Here is a 22,352-nt window from a genome sequence, read left to right as displayed (position 1 = left end):
TACAAGTTTTAGAAGCTGTGTGCTAAACAGATTCAGCTTTAATGAAACACTAAGCATCATGTAGCAGTATTTCTAAGTGCCAAACAATAAATAACATAATGAAACAATCACTTACTGTACAATGTCTCCTCTCACTGGGATGCCGACTGATGGGATGTTTACAGTATATCTTCCTGTTTAGATGAAGAATTACTCATAACCCTCCCGAAGGTAAAAAAAAAAAAAAAAGGTGGCCACAAACTAGATTTTTCGTGTCTTTCACGCCATGTCCGGGTATTACTTTGTCAAAGTTGACCGACCCCGTGGTTTATTGCCACAATCTTCAGCTATCCAGGTGAGCGGCATAATTTATAATTTATAAATAGCATTTACAAGCTCAGAGATGACGCAGCAGCAGCAGCCTAATATGTCAATATAGTAGTATAAGCTACACTGAACAAAACAATAAACCCTTTTGTTTTTGCGTATTATAATAATATCGCTAATACTTTGTTAATATTCAGGTCACAAGATGTAAATTAAGTATTTTTGTTATTTAAAACAATTTTTTTTAGAGGGCTTTATGAGCGCAGTAGAATATGCTCATTTGCTGCATTGTTATCCACCTCATACTTGCGTGCAATGCGTACAATAAAGAAAAACATATGTGTTCCTGCTTTACAAAAATATTGTGAATGATACGCAAAATTAACCCAAAAAGTGCAGTTCCCCTTTAAGGCATAGGTAAGGAATAATTCTAATATTTTTCAGGGATACTGCTTGTGTATGTTCAGACTACACCTTCACAGCTCATCAAACCATTGATTTATAACATTGGCAAAGTTAGTAACAAAGCATATAATAACAATTGGAAAACAATGGTCCTGCAGTATATGTATGAGGTGTTTCTAGTAGTTTTCTCACGTAGAATTGGTATCCTTTATTTACCTTTCATTTAATAGCTCCTCATATCCAAGTAAAAAATACAACTTGTAAGGTCCATGCTCTCATTTTAGAGATATTATGTTTTCTTTGATAATGTCAAAAAAAAACCTTGTACTACATTTTAAAATGTTGTTGACAGATGAAAGTCGATCGGGGTAGGTATTCATTTTCTAGTTGTAATTAAAAGCAAACTTTGGTGTTTTTTTTCTACGAATATTACAATAAATACGGCAGTGTCCACCAGTGTTACCATTCGTTCCTTCCTTTTTCAGATCCGAACAATTCACCTGGAGTTAAACGCAGCACATGTCAGACCGAGGAAGGCAGGCAGGGGCAGCAAAACAAACTGGCTGAAAAGTAGGATTATGTTAATGGCGGCAAAAGGAGTTGTAAAACTGCCATGTTCACCAGGTAGTTAGATGACATTTTTTTTTCTTTTCTTCTGGTTGCTTTGTAAAAATTGTGACAGAATGTCAGTCATGTGATTGAAATCTGCTACAACCATGAAGCCTTTTTTTGGAACATAAAAACAGAGGGTTACAGTTGCTGTCAGGCGTTTTACATATACTCATCATGGACGTATTGCACAATAACCTGCAGTAAGCTGTTTATCTATGTTGGTCATGTTTAATGAAGGGAGATAGGGCATATTGTCAACATTTGAATTTCACTATATAGGAGATTCCCCAGAAAAATGGAAAAAAATAAGGCATTTTCATTTTAATCGTATTTCACTGATACCTAAAGATAAGATGTTCCCGGACTGGGGCTCGAACTTTGCCCCCTTTTTTTTTTTTTGATAAAAGAACCCTTCTAATCATTTAGCTATCTATTCTGAGGGGAAAGTAAGAGGCATGTGAATTATTTCAAGACAGTTTTATAGTTCTACAAATTCGACAAGGTTGTCAGTTTTGTTAATTATTAGGATTAAAAGTGGGTCTTAATAGGGAACTGCACTTTTTTGGACTTTTACCTATCATCCACAATCCGTATGGAAGACAAGAACTCATGTGTTTTTTAATGCATTGTAACTCGTAAATAAATGCTAGCAAAAGTCAGCCAACAATGGAGATAATGGGATTTATGATGTCATTGTGTCTATTGTGCCCACAAAACCCTCTAAAAAACATCCAAAACCCCCCAACAATAATCCATTACAACTTGTGACCTGAATTTTAATTAAGTATTAGTGATATTGTTATTATAAGCACTAACATTATAATCACAAAGCGCTAACTAGCTTTTGCTGCTATATTAACATATTGATCCGATGAGCTGCTGCATCACCTCTGAGTTGGTGATAGTTAATTCTAGATTATAAATCATGCCACTCACCGGGATAGTAGAAGGTTGTGGCCATAAACCGAGAAGTTGGTCCACTTTGACATTCAACTAAGAGGTAGATGGCGAGAAAAACATTTAAAGACGCTCATTTTTTAAAAATGTGCATGAAAATTATGATTATTTCTTCATCTAAACGGGAAAATTTAAACATCCTATCAGTCAGCATCCAATTAAGAGCATACATTGTACGGTTAGTGATTGTTTTATAACGTTGGTAGTTTGTCTATTTGCTTCAGCACTTATCAATATTGCCGCATGATTTTTTTGTGATAGTGTTTTGCTAAAGCTGCATTTATTTAATACACAGCTTCTAAAACTTGCAGCTCAACCTCCTTATATTCAGGCTCAAAAATATACAATTCTGGAGAATCATTTGTCCCAAAGTAGTCTTTGTTGTCTCTCATGAAATATGCCATGTTGTTGTTGAAGGGAAAAGCAAACGTGATGCTTAAAATTAGCAAAATACGTAAATATTACCTGTTTTTATGAATGTGCCTGTTACTACATTACATGTATACTTACAGTGTGTACAATATATAAAACGATAATGGATGTTGTTTAGTTCTTTTTATAGGCCGAATAGAGCAAGTCCCCGTGGCTCCATTGATAGCTGACTTTTGCTAGCATTTATTTGCAAGTTGCAATGCATAAAAAAAAGAAAAACATGCATGTTTTTGTTTTACATAAGAATTGTGAATGATAGGCAAAATGTACAAAAAAAAGTGCAGTCTCCCCTTAAGTTTAGCTACGACAGTCTGGTGTGATATATTTGGTACAGTCATCCCTCGCCTCATATTGCACAAATATTGTGGCTTTTCCACGTTACAGATATTTAGAAATATTTTCACATTATTTTAAAGCATATATTACAAGTTTTCAGTCCTAAATTCAACACTTTATAGCAAAAAAAACCTAAATAAACTAAAAATATCAACACTACAGGATTACTATACTGGATTAAGAAAGTGTAAAGCTGGCTAATGGGTGTTACTTCATGTCTAGGGTGTTATCATAATATTAAAAAGTTATTCAGAAGTAATAAGCATTTTTTTATGCTCTGGCTATGAAAATATTGGATTTATAACTAATGATTCCTACTTTGTCACAATTCATTCAGGGACAAGAAATGACTGCATAATATTGGTGTGATGCTGTTTGTTTCAATTTTGTCAGAAAACAGTACAAAAATGTATCTAGCATACACAATATTTTTTTTGATATTAAATTTGATAATTTCAGTTTGTATTAGTTTCTAAATATATTCAAAATATTGTGCTGTTTAACTTAATAATAACAATAAAATAAAAAATATCTAATGCCTGCCCATTTTACTGGCTTTTGTACCTGCCCCCCAAAATGTACCTGGGTGTAATTTTCTTAATATTTTCCAGTATAAAATGTACATTTTTTCACAGCAGTGATTATTAAGCAAGGGGACCATCCTCTTTTGGTTGAGACAATCCACAATTGTGTCTCCCTTCTTCTAAAAAAGAGTTATGCCTTAAACGCACTAATAATAAGCTTGTCTTGGAAAAGTGTTGGTGATGCGGCTTAATCAAGTAGCAACAGGAATTTTTATTTTCTATTTTATTCTTTTAGTTTGTCAGCATTGATTAGCTCACGGAACAGAAATAAGGTTTGAAATCTAGCCACATTTAAATAACTGAGTACAAAAAAGGACCATAGAGTCTTTTGATAACTACTATGTTGGGTCAATTGCTGTAAAATCAATGTTTATTTTATTTTTTCCATAAAAAATATTCAAATCAATAGAGCAAACAAGTCAACAATGCAAAAACTGAAATCTAAGTAAGATTAAATATCTCAAAAAAAGGTGATATTTGCTTATTTTCTGTCTGATAAGATAATTATTCTCACTAAGCAGATTTTATGTTAGAGTCTTTTACTTGTTTTAAGGGTTTTGTTCCTAAATAATCTTAGTAAGATATTATAGCTTGTTGCTGAGATTGTATGACCTATATTGAGTAAAACATGCCTGAAACTAGAATATCAACTGTTGCAAAGCTGTGTCATCAACACTCACAAGTATAAAACTACTTTTTAAAAGTAATAATTTCTTACTTCAAGCATGAAAAAAAATCATGATTTTGACGAGATTGTGTCTCATAATTAAAACAGATGAAAGCCGAATGGACTTTGCTGTTTTATTTTCAATGAAACAATAGAAAATACATACTCATATAGTAAGTAGTACACTTGTTATTAGCAAGAATATACTTATTTTAAGGTATTTTGGGGTTCATTGAAGTTAGGTAATTTTACTTATTTTGGAAAGTCTTGACAAGCCAAATTTTCTTGTTCTATTGGCAGATAATTTTGCTTGGTTCAAATAAAATATCCCTCATTTTTGTATTTTTTATTCTTGTTTTTGAACACTGACTTTTTGCAGTGAAGGGTTGAAAACTTGGTTGTTTTTTGTTGAGTTTTTAGCTCTCAGCCTGGTTAATTAACTCTTCATTACTACAAAGAGTTTCTGCTGGTGTGTTTTCCTGCTCCTGTCTTAACTAATGCTCCTCTAAGCTGATATTGAATATTTAGTGTGGGATCACATAGTTGCAAGGGTTGAGCCGAATGGTATTCTTTCAAAATGTCCAATGCGTGTATGACAGAAAGGAATTACCAATGCCCCTGTGAAATTGTTGGAAGAGAATGATAAGGAGCACTTGTCAAACAATTCCTACATGAGTTAGCTAATATGGTTGAGAATGACACTGATTCCCTAGTTTTGCCCAGCTTTGTAAGCTTAAAGTTTGACTTATTTAACATTTTCTTTGCAGGCGACTTACTGACAGAGTTCTTCAAGCTATGTGGGAGGAAGGAAACAACAGAAGAGGTTCTTGGAAAAGGACTGGCAGAGGAGGAGGGAAAAGGTGTGGTTAATGCTTACTGTTCCATTACTATTCCTAATCCAACTGTCCCTTACATATATATTTGTATAACATAAAGTTTATAGTTGCTACACAACCACTGTGCTATTAGCCTGTTTTAGTATGGGAGCTACTGTATAACAAGTATATGCACATATATTTTCATTCTAAATTTTAAAGGAGAAAATCTGTAAATTTGCGGGCACCTGAATATCTCGGGATCCACTGTGTACTACTGCTTTGAAAGTAACCAAGAGCCTGATTGACTAAAGGTTTAAGTGTACTAATTAGGGCTGCGAATCTTTGGTTGTCCCACGATTCGATTCAATATCAATTCTTGGGGTCACGATTCGATTCAAAATCAAATTTTTTTTTTTCAATTCAACACGATTTTCGATTCAAAAACTATATTTTCCCGATTTAAAAGGATTCTCCATTCATTCAATACATAGGATTCCAGCAGGATCTACCCCAGTCTGCTGACATGCAAGCAGAGTAGTAGATGTTTTAAAAAGCTTTTATAATTGTAAAGGACAATGTTTTATCAACTGATTGCAATAATGTAAATTTGTTTTAACTATTAAACGAACCAGAAATATGACTTATTTTATCTTTGTGAAAATATTGGACAGTGTGTTGTCAAGCTTATGAGATGCAATGCAAGTGTAAGCCACTGTGACACTATTGTTCTTTTTTTAAATTTTTATAAATGTCTAATGATAATGTCAATGAGGGATTTTTAATCACTGGTATGCTGAAATTATAACCAATATTGATTCTGTTGTTGATAATATTCATTTTTGTTTCACTACTTTTGGTTTGTTCTGTGTCGTGTTTGTGTCTTCTCTCATTTGCTCTGTTTATTGCAGTTCTGAGTGTTGCTGGGTCAGGTTTGGTTTTGGAATTGGATTGCATTGTTATGGTATTGCTGTGTATTGTTTTGTTGGATTGATAAAAAAAATAAAAAATCAATTTTTTTAAAATGAGAATCGATTCTGAATCGCACAACGTGAGAATCGCGATTCAAATTCGAATCGATTTTTTCCCACACCCCTAATACTAATACACTTGCAAACTTTATAGCGCACGCAAGGTTTCAATTAGTGCGATAACCTAACCGCAAAAGGCAGTTCCATCAATGCATTTGAGTGACAGACAATTGTTGAGCGTTGCGTCCTTTGACCCCAGGCCAATCAAAAGTCTTTACAGAAAACAGCATAAGTGTTTGCGCTGTAGTGGAGGCAGCCAGTATGTTTGTAACAAACTTGCACCTTGTAAAAAGTTTTGATGGTAACTAACTAACAGGGCCAATTAGTCAAAAAGTCAATTATTCGAACGATAATTTGCAGATATCAATACATTGCTATGTCCGTATTGGTTTTCTTTGTCTCCCGCTTCAAACAGGGAGAGAGAGGTCTCATTTTGTGCATTGCTCCCAGCACCTCAGCACGTTTATTTATCAGTAGAATTAACTGAACGCAGTGAGTCCTCTTTTTAGTCATTCACAATCTTTGTCTTGGTGGGCAGAGGACATCAACCCCTCGTTTACACACACTGAATTTACAGACATCGCTTTGCAACTCGTTAGTGAGAATTTTTGCAAAGTAACTAAAATTAAAAGAAAAAAATATGATTACAAAGCCAAATGTTTCGCTTCAAACAGGATGGGCAATATGAGCTCAGTAACACGGATGAACAAGCAAGAATGCCCTGAGGGCAACCAAAAAATAAACAACGGCCGGTGTACTTTTTCCAACTAGGAAAAAAAAATGCACTTTAAGATTTTCAATATTTATGTTTTGTTTATTTATTTTGAACAGGGGTTGGCAACCTTTACCACCCAAATAGCCATTTTGACCTTTGTGACAAAATACAGAAAACAATAGGAGCCACAAAACTGTTTTGAAATTTAAAATGAAGTAACACTGCATAAAGAGTTTTTTTTTTTGCTTTGTGCTATGTATTAACCAGGGGTTAGCGTGCGTCGGTTGAGGTGGGCGGGGTTGGGGGAGGGTGGGGTTTGGTGCTAGCGGAAGTGTATAATGTAGCACGGATGTGTTAGGGATGCATGGGATTCTGGATATTTGTTCCGATGTGTTTATGTTGTGTTACAATGCGGATGTGTTTGTCATTCTTGTTTGGTGTGGGTTCACAGTGTGGCGCATATTAGTAAGAGTGTTAAAGTTGTTTATATCCCAACTCTCAGTGTAACCTGTATGGCTGTTGACTAAGTAAGCTTTGCAGTCACTGTCGTTGTGCATTGTGTAAAAGCGGGCGCGACGACAAGTTTTAGAGGACTGTAAAAGCCTCTGTATATTATCGACTAGGTGAAAATCGTAGAATGTTGACCCCGGATGATTTCTGAGAGAAGCATTAAACTCCTGAAATCTCTCGGGATAATCGGGGGGTCGGAAATTTTGCAGCTGAGCCACATTAGAGTGATCAAAGAGCTGCATTCGGCTCCGGAGCCGCGGGTTGCCGACCCCTGATTTAGAATAACTAGAAGTTTTTTACCTTCCCATTACAGTACAATGGTAAATAATTCTAAAGTAATGTGAAATACAAGTTTCATCCTTTTAAACTTGGATTATTATTATATAGTATGATTACATTAGTGCCTAATTTGGTCACAAAATAATGCTGACAGTAACGTTGTTTATCGACAATAATTTGTGCAACAATATATTGTCCAGAAAATGTTTATTGGTTATCTCATCAGTTTAAGGGCATGATGTAGACCAGGGGTTCTCAAACTTTTTAAGTATCAACTCAGAAAACACTTGGCTCTCCAAGTACCACCATAATCAGCATTGTTAAAATAAAGTTGCAAAGTAGGCATACGTATTCATTAAAAACAAGACGGAGGTTTTATTTAGCAAGTGTATTTAACATTTTGGCCACTGTAACTTTGCAGACATTTTGAACGGTAACACTGTTTGAATCTAGGAAAATGAAACGCTGTACTTTAATCAAGTGGTTCTTTGGCGTACCCCTAGATGGAACCCGGTACACGTACCACAGTGTGAGGATCACTGATGTGGACAAAAGGTTTAAGTATGTCTGTATAAAGCTAAATATTTATTAACTACTTCTTATTTATTACTGATTTTTGCATATTGTCGTAATGTGTGGCACCTTAAGACAATACTCTGTCGATTGACTGTTGATTACTTCACTCATTATTTTTGCATTTTTACATATTTATGTGTGTAAAATATAAAAATTGCGCAAGAAATTGCAATTTGCAATTAGGTTCTTTCTCAAAATTGTGCCGCCGCATCACATGCTATTAAGATACTAAGCTCAAGCACTGAGGATTGTGTCTCTTAAATGAGCAAAATAGCGAGCGCAATTCATTTAGCGTGTTTGCCTTCATGCTGATTATCTGATCACCCACACCACTGAGAGGAGGAGATGTAATTGTAATCCTTTAGCTGCTGCAATGTGATTTAACAAGGCTGAAACTGTTTCGTGGCCGCAGTTTTGCGTCTTAATTTAGCACGTTCGCAGTGTGCACGGAAACCAGCAGTTGCATACAAATGTGAGAAAGGAGATTGCGTTGCAATGAGAGAATCCTCCATCTGTGTGCATGTCAATGTATTTGTACCAAAATTAACTCAAAATATTGGACATTGTCTACTCAGCAATGCCATTGTATAACTGATTGATGACTTAAAGGGCTGATTGGAGCCAGCAGACACTAAAAATAATTAAATTGCTTTGTTTTGGTGTCTGGTAGCTCGTTTTTTCATGTAATTTTTCATTGATTGATTGATTGATTGATACTTTTATTAGTAGATTGCACAGTTCAGTACATATTCCGTACAATTGACCACTAAATGGTAACACCCGGATAAGTTTTTCAACTTGTTTAAGTCGGGGTCCACGTTAATCAATTCATGGTACAAATATATACTATCAACATAATACAGTCATCACACAAGTTAATCATCATAGTATGTACATTGAATTATTTACATTATTTACAATCCGGGGGGTGGGATGAGGAGCTTTGGTTGATATCAGAACTTCAGTCATCAACAATTGCATCAACAGAGAAATGTGGACATTGAAACAGTGTAGGTCTTATTTAGTAGGATATGTACAGCCAGCAGAGAACATAGTGAGTTCACATAGCATAAGAACAAGTATATACATTAGAAGTACATTTGAGTTGTTTATAATCCGGGGAGATGGGATGTGAATGGAGGAGGGTATTAGTAAAGTGTTGAAGTTGCCTGGAGGTGTTGTTTTAGAGCGGTTTTGAAGGAATATAGAGATGCACTTACTTTTATACCTGTTGGGAGTGCATTCCACATTGATGTGGCATAGAAAGAGAATGAGTTAAGACCTTTGTTAGATCGGAATCTGGGTTTAACGTGGTTTGTGGAGCTCCCCCTGGTGTTGTGGTTATGGTGGTCATTTACGTTAAGGGAGTAGTTTGACATGTACTTCGGTATCAAGGAGGTGTAGCGGATTTTATAGACTAGGCTCAGTGCAAGTTGTTTTACTCTGTCCTCCACCCTGAGCCAGCCCACTTTGGAGAAGTGGGTTGGATTGAGGTGTGATCTGGGCTGGAGGTCTAAAAGTAACCGGACTAGCTTATTCTGGGATGTTTGGAGTCTAGATTTGATTGGTGATATGTTATCTATAATTTACTTAGAAATAAATGTATTACCATATCTCCTATGAAAATATTCTTGCAACATGCATTTTCTTGCCACTGGATCATGCCAAATGGACCATAACACGGCAGCGACTCCCAGATCGCACCTTCAGAATGCTAAAAATAGGTGCTGTTCTCATTATGTTGTCCAGAAAACGTGGCACAGATTAGTTAGTTGCTGCCAAATGTTCCGCACATAGTAAAACAACACGGATTGAAACATATAGGTGTGCAGTAAATGACTGTTTTCATGGTGACACGCAAAGCCCTCATTTAAATAGTGCGAACTGCACAGCTTTTGTACTTCTTATCAATTATGCGCACAGTCTCAATAGACCCCTTGCAACAAACTCACTTAGTGATGTGCAACTGTATGATTTTCGCACGTTATTTAGCCCGTGTTATTCGGGATCTCAGTAGATCAGGCCCATATCTATCAATCAATCAATCAATGTTTACTTATATAGCCCTAAATTACTAGTGTCTCAAAGGGCTGCACAAACCACTACGACATCCTCGGTAGGCCCACATAAGGGCAAGGAAAACTCACACCCAGTGGGACATCGGTGACAATAATGACTATGAGAACCTTGGAGAGGAGGAAAGCAATGGATGTCGAGCGGGTCTAACATGATACTGTGAAAGTTCAATCCATAATGGATCCAACACAGTCGCGAGAGTCCAGTCCAAAGCGGATCCAACACAGCAGCGAGAGTCCCGTTCACAGCAGAGCCAGCAGGAAACCATCCCAAGCGGAGGCGGATCAGCAGCGCAAAGATGTCCCCAGCCAATACACAGGCAAGCAGTACATGGCCACCGGATCGGACCGGACCCCCTCCACAAGGGAGAGTGGGACATAGAAGAAAAAGAAAAGAAGCGGCAGATCAACTGGTCTAAAAAGGGAGTCTATTTAAAGGCTAGAGTATACAAATGAGTTTTAAGGTGAGACTTAAATGCTTCTACTGAGGTGGCATCTCGGACTGTTACCGGGAGGGCATTCCAGAGTACTGGAGCCCGAACGGAAAACGCTCTATAGCCCGCAGACTTTTTTTGGGCTTTGGGAATCACTAATAAGCCGGAGTCCTTTGAACGCAGATTTCTTGCCGGGACATATGGTACAATACAATCGGCAAGATAGGATGGAGCTAGACCGTGTAGTATTTTATACGTAAGTAGTAAAACCTTAAAGTCACATCTTAAGTGCACAGGAAGCCAGTGCAGGTGAGCCAGTACAGGCGTAATGTGATCAAACTAAAGTGTTGAAGTTTCTTTTTCTTGTTCAGTCTCAACTTTAAACAAGGCACTTGTGTCTTGTGTATGTAGACATCTGTCAGTTAAATAAATGCTGCGACGGCTCATTAATATTCGCTGCATGCATGTTAAAATGGCACTTTAAAATGTCTTTTTTTTTCCCCCCCTTCACAGATGGTGATATTAGCGCTGCGTTATCAAAGTTGACAGAACCCGCAGCATCCGTGCCAATCTCCAAGCTGTCCGTGTCCAACATGATGCACAATGCTCGAAGGCACATTCAACGCCACAGACTAACCGACGAGTCCCCACTTAGCGCTGAAATTCTTAACTCGATTCTTCAAGTAGGTGTTCTTTTCCAAACATCCAATCTAAAAATTAGTAGGCACAAAAATATTTAATGAAATCATTGAAATGAAGACATAAGCAGGTTGGCTGAGCACTTTAACCTGATTAATGACTTGATGAGCTGGATCGTTAATCCAGAAAGTTGGGTCAGTGATGCTTTGTCTTTCAGGAAAGGTACTTTTACCGGCTCACCACAAGGTTGTGTGTTGTCTCCCCTGTTATTTATTTTGTACACAAACATGTGTCGGAGTAAATATGACAACAGAACAATCATCAAATATGCTGATGATTCGGTAATTGTTAGTTTACTAAATGGAGATGAAAGCAGCCACTCCCCGTCATTGATGATTTTGTACGCTGGTGTGATGAGTCTTACCTCCAGCTCAACTAATCAAAAACAAAAGACATGCCGATCCACTTTAGGACGACAGTCCATGTGAAACAGCTAACTGTGATTAAAAACCAGGTCATCGAATATGTGCACAAGTAGAGATGTCCGATAATGGCTTTTTTGCCAATATCTGATATTCCAATATTGTCCAACTCTTAACTACCGATACCGATATGTACAGTCGTGGAATTAACACATTATCATGCCTAATTTTGTTATGATGCCCCGCTGGATGTATTCAACAATGTAACAAGGTTTTCCCAAAATAAATCAACTCGTTCTGAAAAAAAATGCCAACATGGCAATGCCATATTTATTATTGAAGTCACAAAGTGCATAACGTTTTTTAACATGTCTCAAAACAGCAGCTTGGAATTTGGGACGTGCTCTCCCTGAGAGAGCATGAGGGGGTTGAGGTGGGCGGGGTTGAAGTGTGTGTGTGTGGGGGGCACGTTAGGGGTAGCGGGGAGTGTATATTCTTGCATCCTGAAAGAGTTAGTGCTGCAAGGGCTTCTGGGTATTTGTTCTGTTGTGTTTAGGTTGTGTTACTGTGCGGATGTTCTCCCATAATGTGTTTGTCATTCTTGTTTGGTGTGGGTTCACAGTGTGGCGCATATTTGTAACAGTGTTAAAGTTGTTTATACGGCCACCGTCAGTGAGACCTGTATGGCTGTTGACCAACTATGCCTTGCATTTGCTTGTGTGTGTGTGTGTGTGTGTGTGTGTGCGTGCGTGCGTGCGTGCGTGCGTGCGTGCGTGCGTGCGTGCGTGCGTGCGTGCGTGCGTGCGTGCGTGCGTGCGTGCGTGCGTGCGTGCGTGCGTGCGTGCGTGCGTGCGTGCGTGCGTGCGTGCGTGCGTGCGTGCGTGCGTGCGTGCGTGCGTGCGTGCGTGCGTGTGTGTGTGTGACTGGGCCGGCACGCAAAGGCAGTGCCTTTAAGTTTTATTGGCGCTCTGTACTTTTCTCTTTGTCCGTGTACACAGCAGCGTTTTAAAAAGTCGTGAATTTAACTTTTTGAAATCAATACTGATAATTTCCGATATTACATTTTAAAGCTTTTATCGGCTGATAATATCGGCAGTCCGATATTATCGGACATCTTAATGCACAAGTATAAATACCTTGGGACTATAATTGATGAACAACTGAAATTTTAAGCTAACTGTGATGCAGTGTGTACAAAAAGGCTCACCAACGTTTGTACAGTGTGAGAAAAACTGTTTAATTTTAATGTTGACAAGACCATCATGATCATGTTTTATTGTGCTTTTATAGAATATGTTTTGTCCTTCTCCCTGGTCTCATGGTTCAGCCACCTGTCACTAAAGGACAAGAATTCCCTAAATCAATTTGTTAAAGTGTCAGGTAAATTAATTGGTGAGTCTCAGTTGTCTCCAGACACCCTCTACAACAGGGGTAGGGAACCTATGGCTCTAGAGCCAGATGTGGCTCTTTTGATGACTACATCTGTCTCTCTGATAAATCTGAGCTGACGTTGCTTAACACGATAAGTCATGAATAATTCCACTTGTAATCACAGTGTTAAAAATAATGCTCAAGATACAAAACATTCTCATGTATTTTTAATTCATCCATCTGTTTTCTACCGCACCTTTTCAAGAAGTTGCGTTAATGGTAAGAAGTTATTTATTTATTATTGGTTAGTGTGGGGCTTGCCCTCCTGGGGGTTCTTCAGACCCCCAAGCACCAACATGAGAGCCTGTTTCAGGGTTACAATATTGTTTTATTATTCAATAAGTCTCTCAGTTGCTTTCCAGCACTAGTTTTTCCAGCCCCGACCCGGTGACAGGTGATTAGATAACAAGGTCCAGGTGGGCCATCTACGCACCTGTCGCTGCAGGCCCGCAGGCCACGCCCCCTCCACAGTTAGCTTCAGAATAACAATGTTATTACAAAGAGTAAGAGACCTATTATACTCTAGAAATGTTGGTCTTACTTAAAAATGCACGTGTTTAGTTGTGTTCAGTGTTAAAAAAATATTATATGGCTCTTACGGAAATATATTTTTAAATATTTGGCTTCTTGGCTCTCTCAGCCAAAAAGGTTCCCTACCCCTGCTCTACAACAACCAGGTAGTGAGGATAGCTTCCTCCATTTTATCAAATGTATCTCGTTCCCTACACAGCCAGATTCAGTTTCTCCCATCTGGACAGAGGTTTTTAGTCCCAAGAGGCAAAACAAAATAGTACAGATGTAGATTTGTCCCAGCTGCCATCAAAGAACTAAATAAACTGTACTAAATTTTTTTACCTATATTTGTTTTAGGGCAATTTATTGTTGTGAATTATGTGAATTATATTTATATAGCGCTTTTCTCTAGTGACTCAAAGCGCTTTACATAGTGAAACCTAATATCTAAGTTACATTCAAACCAGTGTGGGTGGCACTGGGAGCAGGTGGGTAAAGTGTCTTGCCCAAGGACACAACGGCAGTGACTAGGATGGTGGAAGCGGGAATCGAACCTGCAACCCTCAAGTTGCTGGCACGGCCGCTCTACCAACCGAGCTATGCCAGCCCATATTATATTATTTATTCTTTTCTTATTGTGTTTTAATGTTTTTTATTCTGGTTTGTCCCCAATCTTACCTGAGTGCGATTTTATATGTTTGATCCTCTTTATGGGGAACTTTTAAGTACACTTGATCTTGGCAATGTTTGTGATGGGTGTTATGTGGTAGGTCTTTGTATTGAATATCAAAGATGTTACGTTTTCTGTATGTTTAAATGGATGTTCTGATCTTGCTGGTTGCAAAACAAGTTTACCTTCGGGTACTAATAGAGTAACCTAACCTAATAAGGGCTTAAGAGATACCAGGAAAGCACACGGATTCAATGTGCAGAGAGGAAGGTGTTATTGGTTATGGTTACGATGCTGCATGTTACGGTCCCTGCAGCTGTTGACACACTGGACATACTTGGTCAAAGAATGGTTTAAATCTATTTAACCAATTATAAATTGACAGTTAGGTTTAAAAAAGTAACATTATTTTTGGTGGTAGCGGGGGGTGTATATTGTAGCTTCCAGGAAAAGTTAGTGCTGCAAGTGAGTCTGGGTATTTGTTCTGTTGTGTTTATGTTGTGTTACGGTGCGGATGTTCTCCCTAAATGTGGTTGTCATTCTTGTTTGGTGTGGGTTCACAGTGTGGCGCATATTTGTAACAGTGTTAAAGTTGTTTGTACGGCCACCCTCAGTGTGACCTGTATGGCGGTTGACCAAGTATGCATTGCATTCACTTGTTTGTGTTTAAAGTCCGCATATAGTATGTGACTGGGCTGGCACAATGTTTGTATGGAGAAGAAGCGGACGGGACGACAGGTTGTAGAGGACGTTGAATGCAGTGCCTTTAAGGCACGTCCCCAATGATGTTTGGGTGGAAATCGAGAGAAATTCGGGAGAATGGTTGCCCCGGGTGATTTTCGGCAAGGGCACTGAAATTCGGGAGTCTCCCAGAAAAGTCGGGAGGGTTAGTAAGTATGAGTATTAGCGGTGAATGTGGTGTTATAATACCGGCGGGCCAGCTCTAATGTTAATTTGATATTGCCTCAAGGGCCAAATTAAATTACACGGTGGGCCATATTTGGCCCGCCGGCCAGTTTGACACCCATGGATTAGACCATTGAACCTTTTAATTATTTGCACATTGGTAACGATTATGTTTGTAAAACCAAATTTGCAAAAGAAGATTGGAAAATGCAATTAAAAACGCAACCAGTCAACAATAGCTAAATAGGCAGTAAAGGAATGCACAGCACACATTGAGCTTTGTGAAGTATTTATGTGATGTGTGAGATTTCCAATATTAAATTGTACTGTATACTGAATGGCATGCGAATATTACATTTTCGTAATTTTTGTTGTTGTTTGTTGTTTCAGTATCTTTTTACAGACTCTGCTGTGGCTAAACCCTCAAAAAACAAAACTACACCGTCAGAGGGTTGTGGAAAGGCCCGGAAAGATGAAAATACTGACGTATGTAAATAATATTCAGTTATTCATTCTTTAAAAAATACAATACAGTGGTTGTGTTTGGACACACACAAAAATGTATTTTGTCATTTGTTTGTCCTGTCTCCAGGACCTTTACATTCAGCTGAAGTCAGCACCAGTTGAAAGTCTGACCTATCGCCTGGCACTGTGCTTGTGTCTAGTCAACTTTCACCATGGTGGGCTACGGTCTGTTGCCTACCTCTGGCAGGAGTTTGTCTTAGAGTTGCGAGACCGCTGGGAAAACAATTACCAAATCAATGGGTGGGTATGACACACATGTCACTGTCATTCTCAATTCTAAAGAGACAATTTACACCTTAATAAAGTTACATCTTTCTTTGATGTATGCACCAAATATTAAAGACTTTACCATAAAGCTTTGAAGATTATGAGTCAGTACCCAGAACCATATACGGTACATTGGTCTTTTTTATTTGGTAGGAAGACCAGACTACCTAACTACAAGTGTGTGTATAGAGCTCTTTTCCACCAAATAGTGAGAATTTTTTAATAAATGGAACTTAATGCTTCAACACACTTGATTGGGCTGTACTAGTTTACTAAACACATCACCTTACATCCACAATTTAGAAATAATAGTGGTGAATTGGTAAAGCACAAAAGCAACAATTACAACAAATCTATGTTTTCAGCACAAACCCGTTCAAGATTAGACAAACAAACAGTGTACAGGGTTACAGAACAGGATAGGCGTCCTGTAAAAGGTAGGAAAAAGGTAAAATGCTGGGGAATAAGACGAGTAAAAAAATATAATCTAGACTTGGATGCTCAGGGGGCCTAGTCTGGAGTGGAAAAAATCCTCCATGCCATGCACACCAACACGTTACATTTAAATACGACAACTTGCAACAGACTTCCGCCCGATTGTAGCTGAGATAGGCGCCAGCACCCCCCGCGACCCCGAAAGGGAATAAGCGGTAGGAAATGGATGGATGGAACTCGCAACAGAGGGGGAGGAGTTGGGGCCCTGGAGGTTGACTGCTGCTATGAAGCACTGCCAGCTGTCCATCACCCCGAAGGGGAAACAAGCGATGGTGACGGCATGGGGTAAGGGAGGGTGTGTGTGTGTGTATAAACCCACTGTCTTGGGTGTGTTGATGTAGTGTTCATAGGCCTGGGACTGTTCTGCATGCAAGCAAAATTTCGACGCCAGGTGTTGTTGAGGAGGGAGGGAGGTCAAAAGCGTCCATCATTGAGGTATCCTCTGGGATGTTTTCAGAACAGCCTGCTCCTGTTGTTGCAGCGTCAAGGCCATTCGAGGGAGTCAAATCATAGATTAGGATTTTTGTTTTTCCACGAGCAGACATTACAATGGCTTGGCTGTTCTATTCGTCCATGCTGGCCCTCATTTCCAATTTTTCCCTTTCAACCAGCTGTTCCATGATGTGATTTCATCTTGCGATTCAGTACAGAAATCGCCAAAGAAACAATGTAAACATGAATAATTGGGTCTAGCCTCGACAAAAGTCCCTTTTTTGGTTAAAAAATGCCCACTTTGAAGACAGTATAAAGTGCAGATATTATGTATATACTGTACATTCTGTATATACTGTATATCAAACAAACAAACATAACAAGGGGTAATAGTAGTCTCTTTATAGTATTATCTTAATAACACAACATCAGAGGTAAACATACAAAAGTCTCTTTGGTGCTCTCAAAAACGCTAACAACCATGTTGCTACAATAGAAAAAAGGTTTTACCTGGTGTCGGGGAATATTTATGGCATGCAAGCAACAAGAGGAGATAAATGATGAATGCAGAGAGGGCGTGGGTGTAGAGAGAGGAAGGGGCTGGGAGGAGCGGCAGTCTGTTACTGCTCCGAAGCCGAAGGAAACTCATACTCTTGTGACGTTCTCACTCGGGCCATGCTGGGCTTCACTTGGTCCTGGCTGCACCAGGAACCTATTTTTGGCAGCGCTTTTAGGTTTTGTCTGTAGTGAACCATGATGTTATTGGCATACTGCTTCCAAATATAGTTTTTTAAGTCCACAACAAATCTCTTTTTTCCCAGGCTGGTTTGTTGGCTTTTTCGACCCATTTTGAGTTAGCAAAATAGGATAAAACAGGAATTGGTTTGCACGCCGAGACATATTTGGACTGTTAACACGGACCATTAGTACAAGAAAGGACAGAGCAATGGGAATGAAACCGGACACACTGGTGACGGTGGCAGAGAAGGGGACTGTTGACAAACTAGTAAGCATCCTGGATGATGCCAGTCACCCTCTGCATAGCGTTATCAGTAGCCAGAGGAGCCTGTTCAGTGCTAGACTGCTTCATCCTAAGTGCAGGACTAATAGACTCAAAAACTCCTTTGTCCCACACGCCATTAGACTGTACAACTCATCTCTGGGGCGGGGGGTACTAGGATGACAGGGGATGCAAAACAATAACAGTGCAATACGTTTTCATAACATGGTCACTACTGCCTACTTTGTCTTGTTATATTCTTATTTTACTGTTATATTGTTATTCCCATTGTTGCTTTTTAGTTTCTATTCTTATTGTAATATTTCTCTATTTTGTTTCCATTTAAACCCCCATTATTTACTTTTTACTTTTATTTAAATTGATCTCAACTCTGTACACTGCTGCTGGAATTTTAATTTTCCTAAAGGAACTCTCCTGAAGGAAATAAATAAAGTACTATCTATCTATCTATCTATCTATATTTGGCGCTCTCTAATGGTTCTTAAACCGAAAAGGTCACAAACAGAGGCGTTTGTTAGTCAAGGTTTCGCTATATTATGAAACATGTTGAAATAACCGTAATTAACCGCAACAATCTGTACTTTTTAGTTTTTGTTTATTGTGCAAGCACGCTAAAACAAAATTGTGTGCTCAGGGTAAAAACCGTCGCAAGGAGAAAAATAGAAAAAACATTTGCATTGGATTGTTGTTGTTTTTTTAAGTATATTTTTGCTAAACTTTCTTGTATACAGATTGCCAGAAGAGCCACCCGATCTTCGCTGTTGTCTTCTACATCAGAAGTTTCAGGTACTTTCAAAATAAGGTGTACGAGAATAACACTGAAAACTATTGCAAAGAATTCAGGGACAGCGTGGCGCTGTCGGGAGAGTGGCCGTGCCAGCAACCTGAGGGTTCCTGGTTCGATCCCCACCTTCTACCAACCTCGTCACGTCCCTTGTGTCCCTGAGCAAGACACTTCACCATTGCTCCTGATGGGTGGTGGTTAGGGCCTTGCATGGCAGCTCCCGCCATCAGTGTGTGATTGTGAGGGTGAATGGGTGAATGTGGAAATAGTGTCAAAAACCCCTTTGAGTACCTCGAAGGTAGAAAAGCGCTATAGAAGTATAACCCATTTAATTCAACAAAATTGTCCATGACGATGTCCTTTCCCACGATCGCCCACAGAAGCATGTACTTCTGCCCTATGTTCCCCTTAATGTTTCATGTGTTTAAGCAAACTCTTGAGTATTGTGTGGACCACATGTAAGCATCATCAGACATGCACAAGGTGACCATGAATTGATTAACGTGGACCCCGACTTAAAGAAGTTGAAAAACTTATTCGGGTGTTACCATTTAGTGGTCAATCGTGCGGAATATGTACTGAACTGTGCAATCTACTAATAAAAGTTTCAATCAATAAATCAAAACCACACCACATCACACCGGTCCCAAACCTGACATTATCGCAAGTAAAATGTCCTATTAAAGTAATGTAATTTCCATAATTTTTTTCTAATATACCATATTTTCCCTACTGTATACCGCTACTTTTTTCCTAAACTTTGATCCTTGCGGCTTAAACAAAGGTGCGACTAATCTATGGATTTTCTTGGCTCACGGCTAAATTATCGAATGGATTAAAAAAAAAAAATCCAACAATGTACCAAAATGGTCCACTTTTTAAAACTGTTCAAACTCAAAGTGTTTATAAATTTTTTGTAAGAATAATTCTGATAAACATTTTGAACCTTATTAAAAAAGGAGAACATTTTATTCATCTCCTAAAGCAGGGGTCGGGAACCTTTTTGGCTGAGAGAGCCGTGAAAGCCAAATATTTCACAAAGTATTTCCGTAAGAGCTATATAACATTTTTCAACACTGAATACAACTAAATTTGTGCATTTTTAAGTATGACCAACATTTGTAGAGTATAATAAGTCTCTTATTCTTTTTAACAACATTGTTATTATAAAAGTTAACCAATAATACATATAATCTTACCATGAATGCCACATCTTGAACAGGTGCAGTAGAAAACGGATGGTTGGATTAAAATGCATGAGAATGTTTTTTAATTTGAACGTTATTTTTGAAACTGTGATAACCAGCGGAATTATTCATTACTTATCTCGTTAAGCAATGTCAGCTAAGATTTATCCTCTAGAGCCATAGGTTCCATACCCCTGGTTTAAGCATTAGACACCTTTTTACCTGCACCCTGCCTCCCGCTGTTTCCCACATCTACAAAGCAATTAGCTTCCGACTGCCACCTACTGATATGGAAGAGTATTACACGGTTACTCGGCATAGCTCGGTTGGTAGAGCGGCCGTGCTAGCAACCTGAGGGTTCCAGGTTCCATTCCCGCTTCCGCCATCTTAGTCACTGTCGTTGTGTCCTTGGGCAAGACACTTTACACACCTGCCCCCAGTGCCACCCACACTGGTTTAAATGGAACTTAGATATTGGGTGTCACTTTGTAAAGCGCTTTGAGTCACTAGAGAAAAGCGCTATATAAATATAATTATTTGAGAGCCATATGTAATCATCAAAAGAGCCACATCTGGCTCTAGAGCCATAGGTTCCCTACCCCTGTCCTAAAGGATCAAAAAAGACATCTATTCCTTTTCTGTTTTGTTTGATCAGCCGTTTTACTGCCACGTCACAGGCACCGATTGGAAATTATTAAGGTATGTAAATAAATATTTACACAATCTTTCTATTTAAATATCTAATTTTACAACGTACCAGTACCCCCATACCCGAAGCGTCTTTACCAAACAAGACGAGACTAGTTGCCTCAATTCAACCTTTGCAGACGACCCTGGACTGGATGACTGAGACTTTGCCGACATATCTTTATTGATCTGACATGTATCTTTAATCAGCCATTTTTTAAATGTGGTTTGAAAAGAGTTTCTGTTTTTTAGATGCTGAATTGTTGCATCAAACGGCGGCAGGCCAGAGATAACCTTCGCAAGGCTCCCGAGGGAAGCAAAGGAAGAGATCACCCAAACAGCCGGCAATCCGAGTTGACAACAACAAATTCTTCCAGCGAAACGGCCGCCTTGCCAGCAGGCAAATCCTGGGATTCTTGGAGTGACAGCGAAGAAGAGTTCTTTGAATGTTTGAGTGATCAGGGGGAAAATGAGTCTCAGCATATTAGGAGTGACAAACACGGCAGTAAAACTAGAGCAGAGGGAAGAATGCACCCCTTCAACAACATGAGCCTGATTAACTCTTCAGAGCTTCTCTTTATTCCTGTGACACAAGTAAGTATAATTCTTATATGTTTTTTAATACATTTATAATGACATATTTATCAAACTATTTTTCTTCTGGTATTACTGAGTTTACGTCTAAAATAAAGTAGTCGATTTTATATTATGTAGTATCCACTAAAGTGGATCTCTGTCAGTGCTTTAAATTGTAAACTTAGCGTTATATTAGTTTTTTAACATTTTATTTGTTATTTTCCAATGCAATAATCCTGCGATTAATCATTACAGCTAAGATTTTTGTGGCCCCAAAACCAGATTTTGTTGTTGCCTCCATTTCGGTCTTTCATATTAGTAGTGTAACACAGGGGTCCCCAACCTATTCTCCACCAGTGTCCGGTGTAATCTATGCAATATTTTCACGAACCGGCTTGCCACGTGTGGCGGATAAAAAAATTTGCATGAAAAATCAACTCACCATAACGCTGAAGGAGTGGGAGCCCTGGGTGTATTTCTTTGCAAAGACATGGTCTCTGGCACGTTTATAGCATATACTATATATTTGTGTTTTTTAACCATAGGGCCTTGGCCCAGTGTTGGGCTGCGAGCACATTCTAGAACAGGGGTCAGGAACCTTTTTGGCTGAGAGAGCCAAAAAGCCAAATATTTTAAAAATGTATTTCCGTAAGAGCCATATAATATTTTTTTTAACACTGAACACAACTAAACACGTGCATTTTTAAGTAAGACCAACATTTCTAGAGTATAATAGGGCTCTTATTCTTTGTAATAACATTGTTATTCTGAAGCTAACTGTGGAGGGGGCGTGGCCTGCGGGCCTGCAGCTACAGGTGAGTAGATTGCCCACCTGGGCCTTGTTATCTAATCACCTGTCGCTCTGTTATAAGCAGCAGCCAGGAGGAGAGACTGGGTTGGGGATGGAAAAACTATTGCTGGAAAGCAACTGAGAGACTTATTGAAAAATAAAACAATATTGTAACCCTGAAACAGGCTCTCATGTCGGTGCTTGGGGGTCTGAAGAACCCCCAGGAGGGCAAGCCCCACACTAACCAATAATAAATAAATAACTTCTTACCAT

General features: G+C 38.7%; 1 protein-coding gene across 1 annotated transcript in view; it reads left to right on the top strand.

Moving 5' to 3' along the window:
- Positions 1-22,352, top strand: part of rab3gap1 (RAB3 GTPase activating protein subunit 1) — a 62,527-nt gene that overhangs the window by 24,726 nt on the left and 15,449 nt on the right. Inside the window, exons 12-17 of the mRNA XM_061918365.1 lie at positions 5,067-5,159; positions 11,248-11,417; positions 15,706-15,801; positions 15,908-16,080; positions 18,787-18,841; positions 20,966-21,307. Of these exons, the coding sequence (XP_061774349.1) occupies positions 5,067-5,159; positions 11,248-11,417; positions 15,706-15,801; positions 15,908-16,080; positions 18,787-18,841; positions 20,966-21,307 (929 nt within the window). The remainder of the gene's footprint in view (positions 1-5,066; positions 5,160-11,247; positions 11,418-15,705; positions 15,802-15,907; positions 16,081-18,786; positions 18,842-20,965; positions 21,308-22,352) is intronic.

The sequence above is a fragment of the Nerophis ophidion genome, linkage group LG13 (assembly GCF_033978795.1).
Source record: "Nerophis ophidion isolate RoL-2023_Sa linkage group LG13, RoL_Noph_v1.0, whole genome shotgun sequence".
NCBI classification, from domain to species: domain Eukaryota; kingdom Metazoa; phylum Chordata; class Actinopteri; order Syngnathiformes; family Syngnathidae; genus Nerophis; species Nerophis ophidion.
This window is presented reverse-complemented; position numbering and strand designations above follow the sequence as displayed.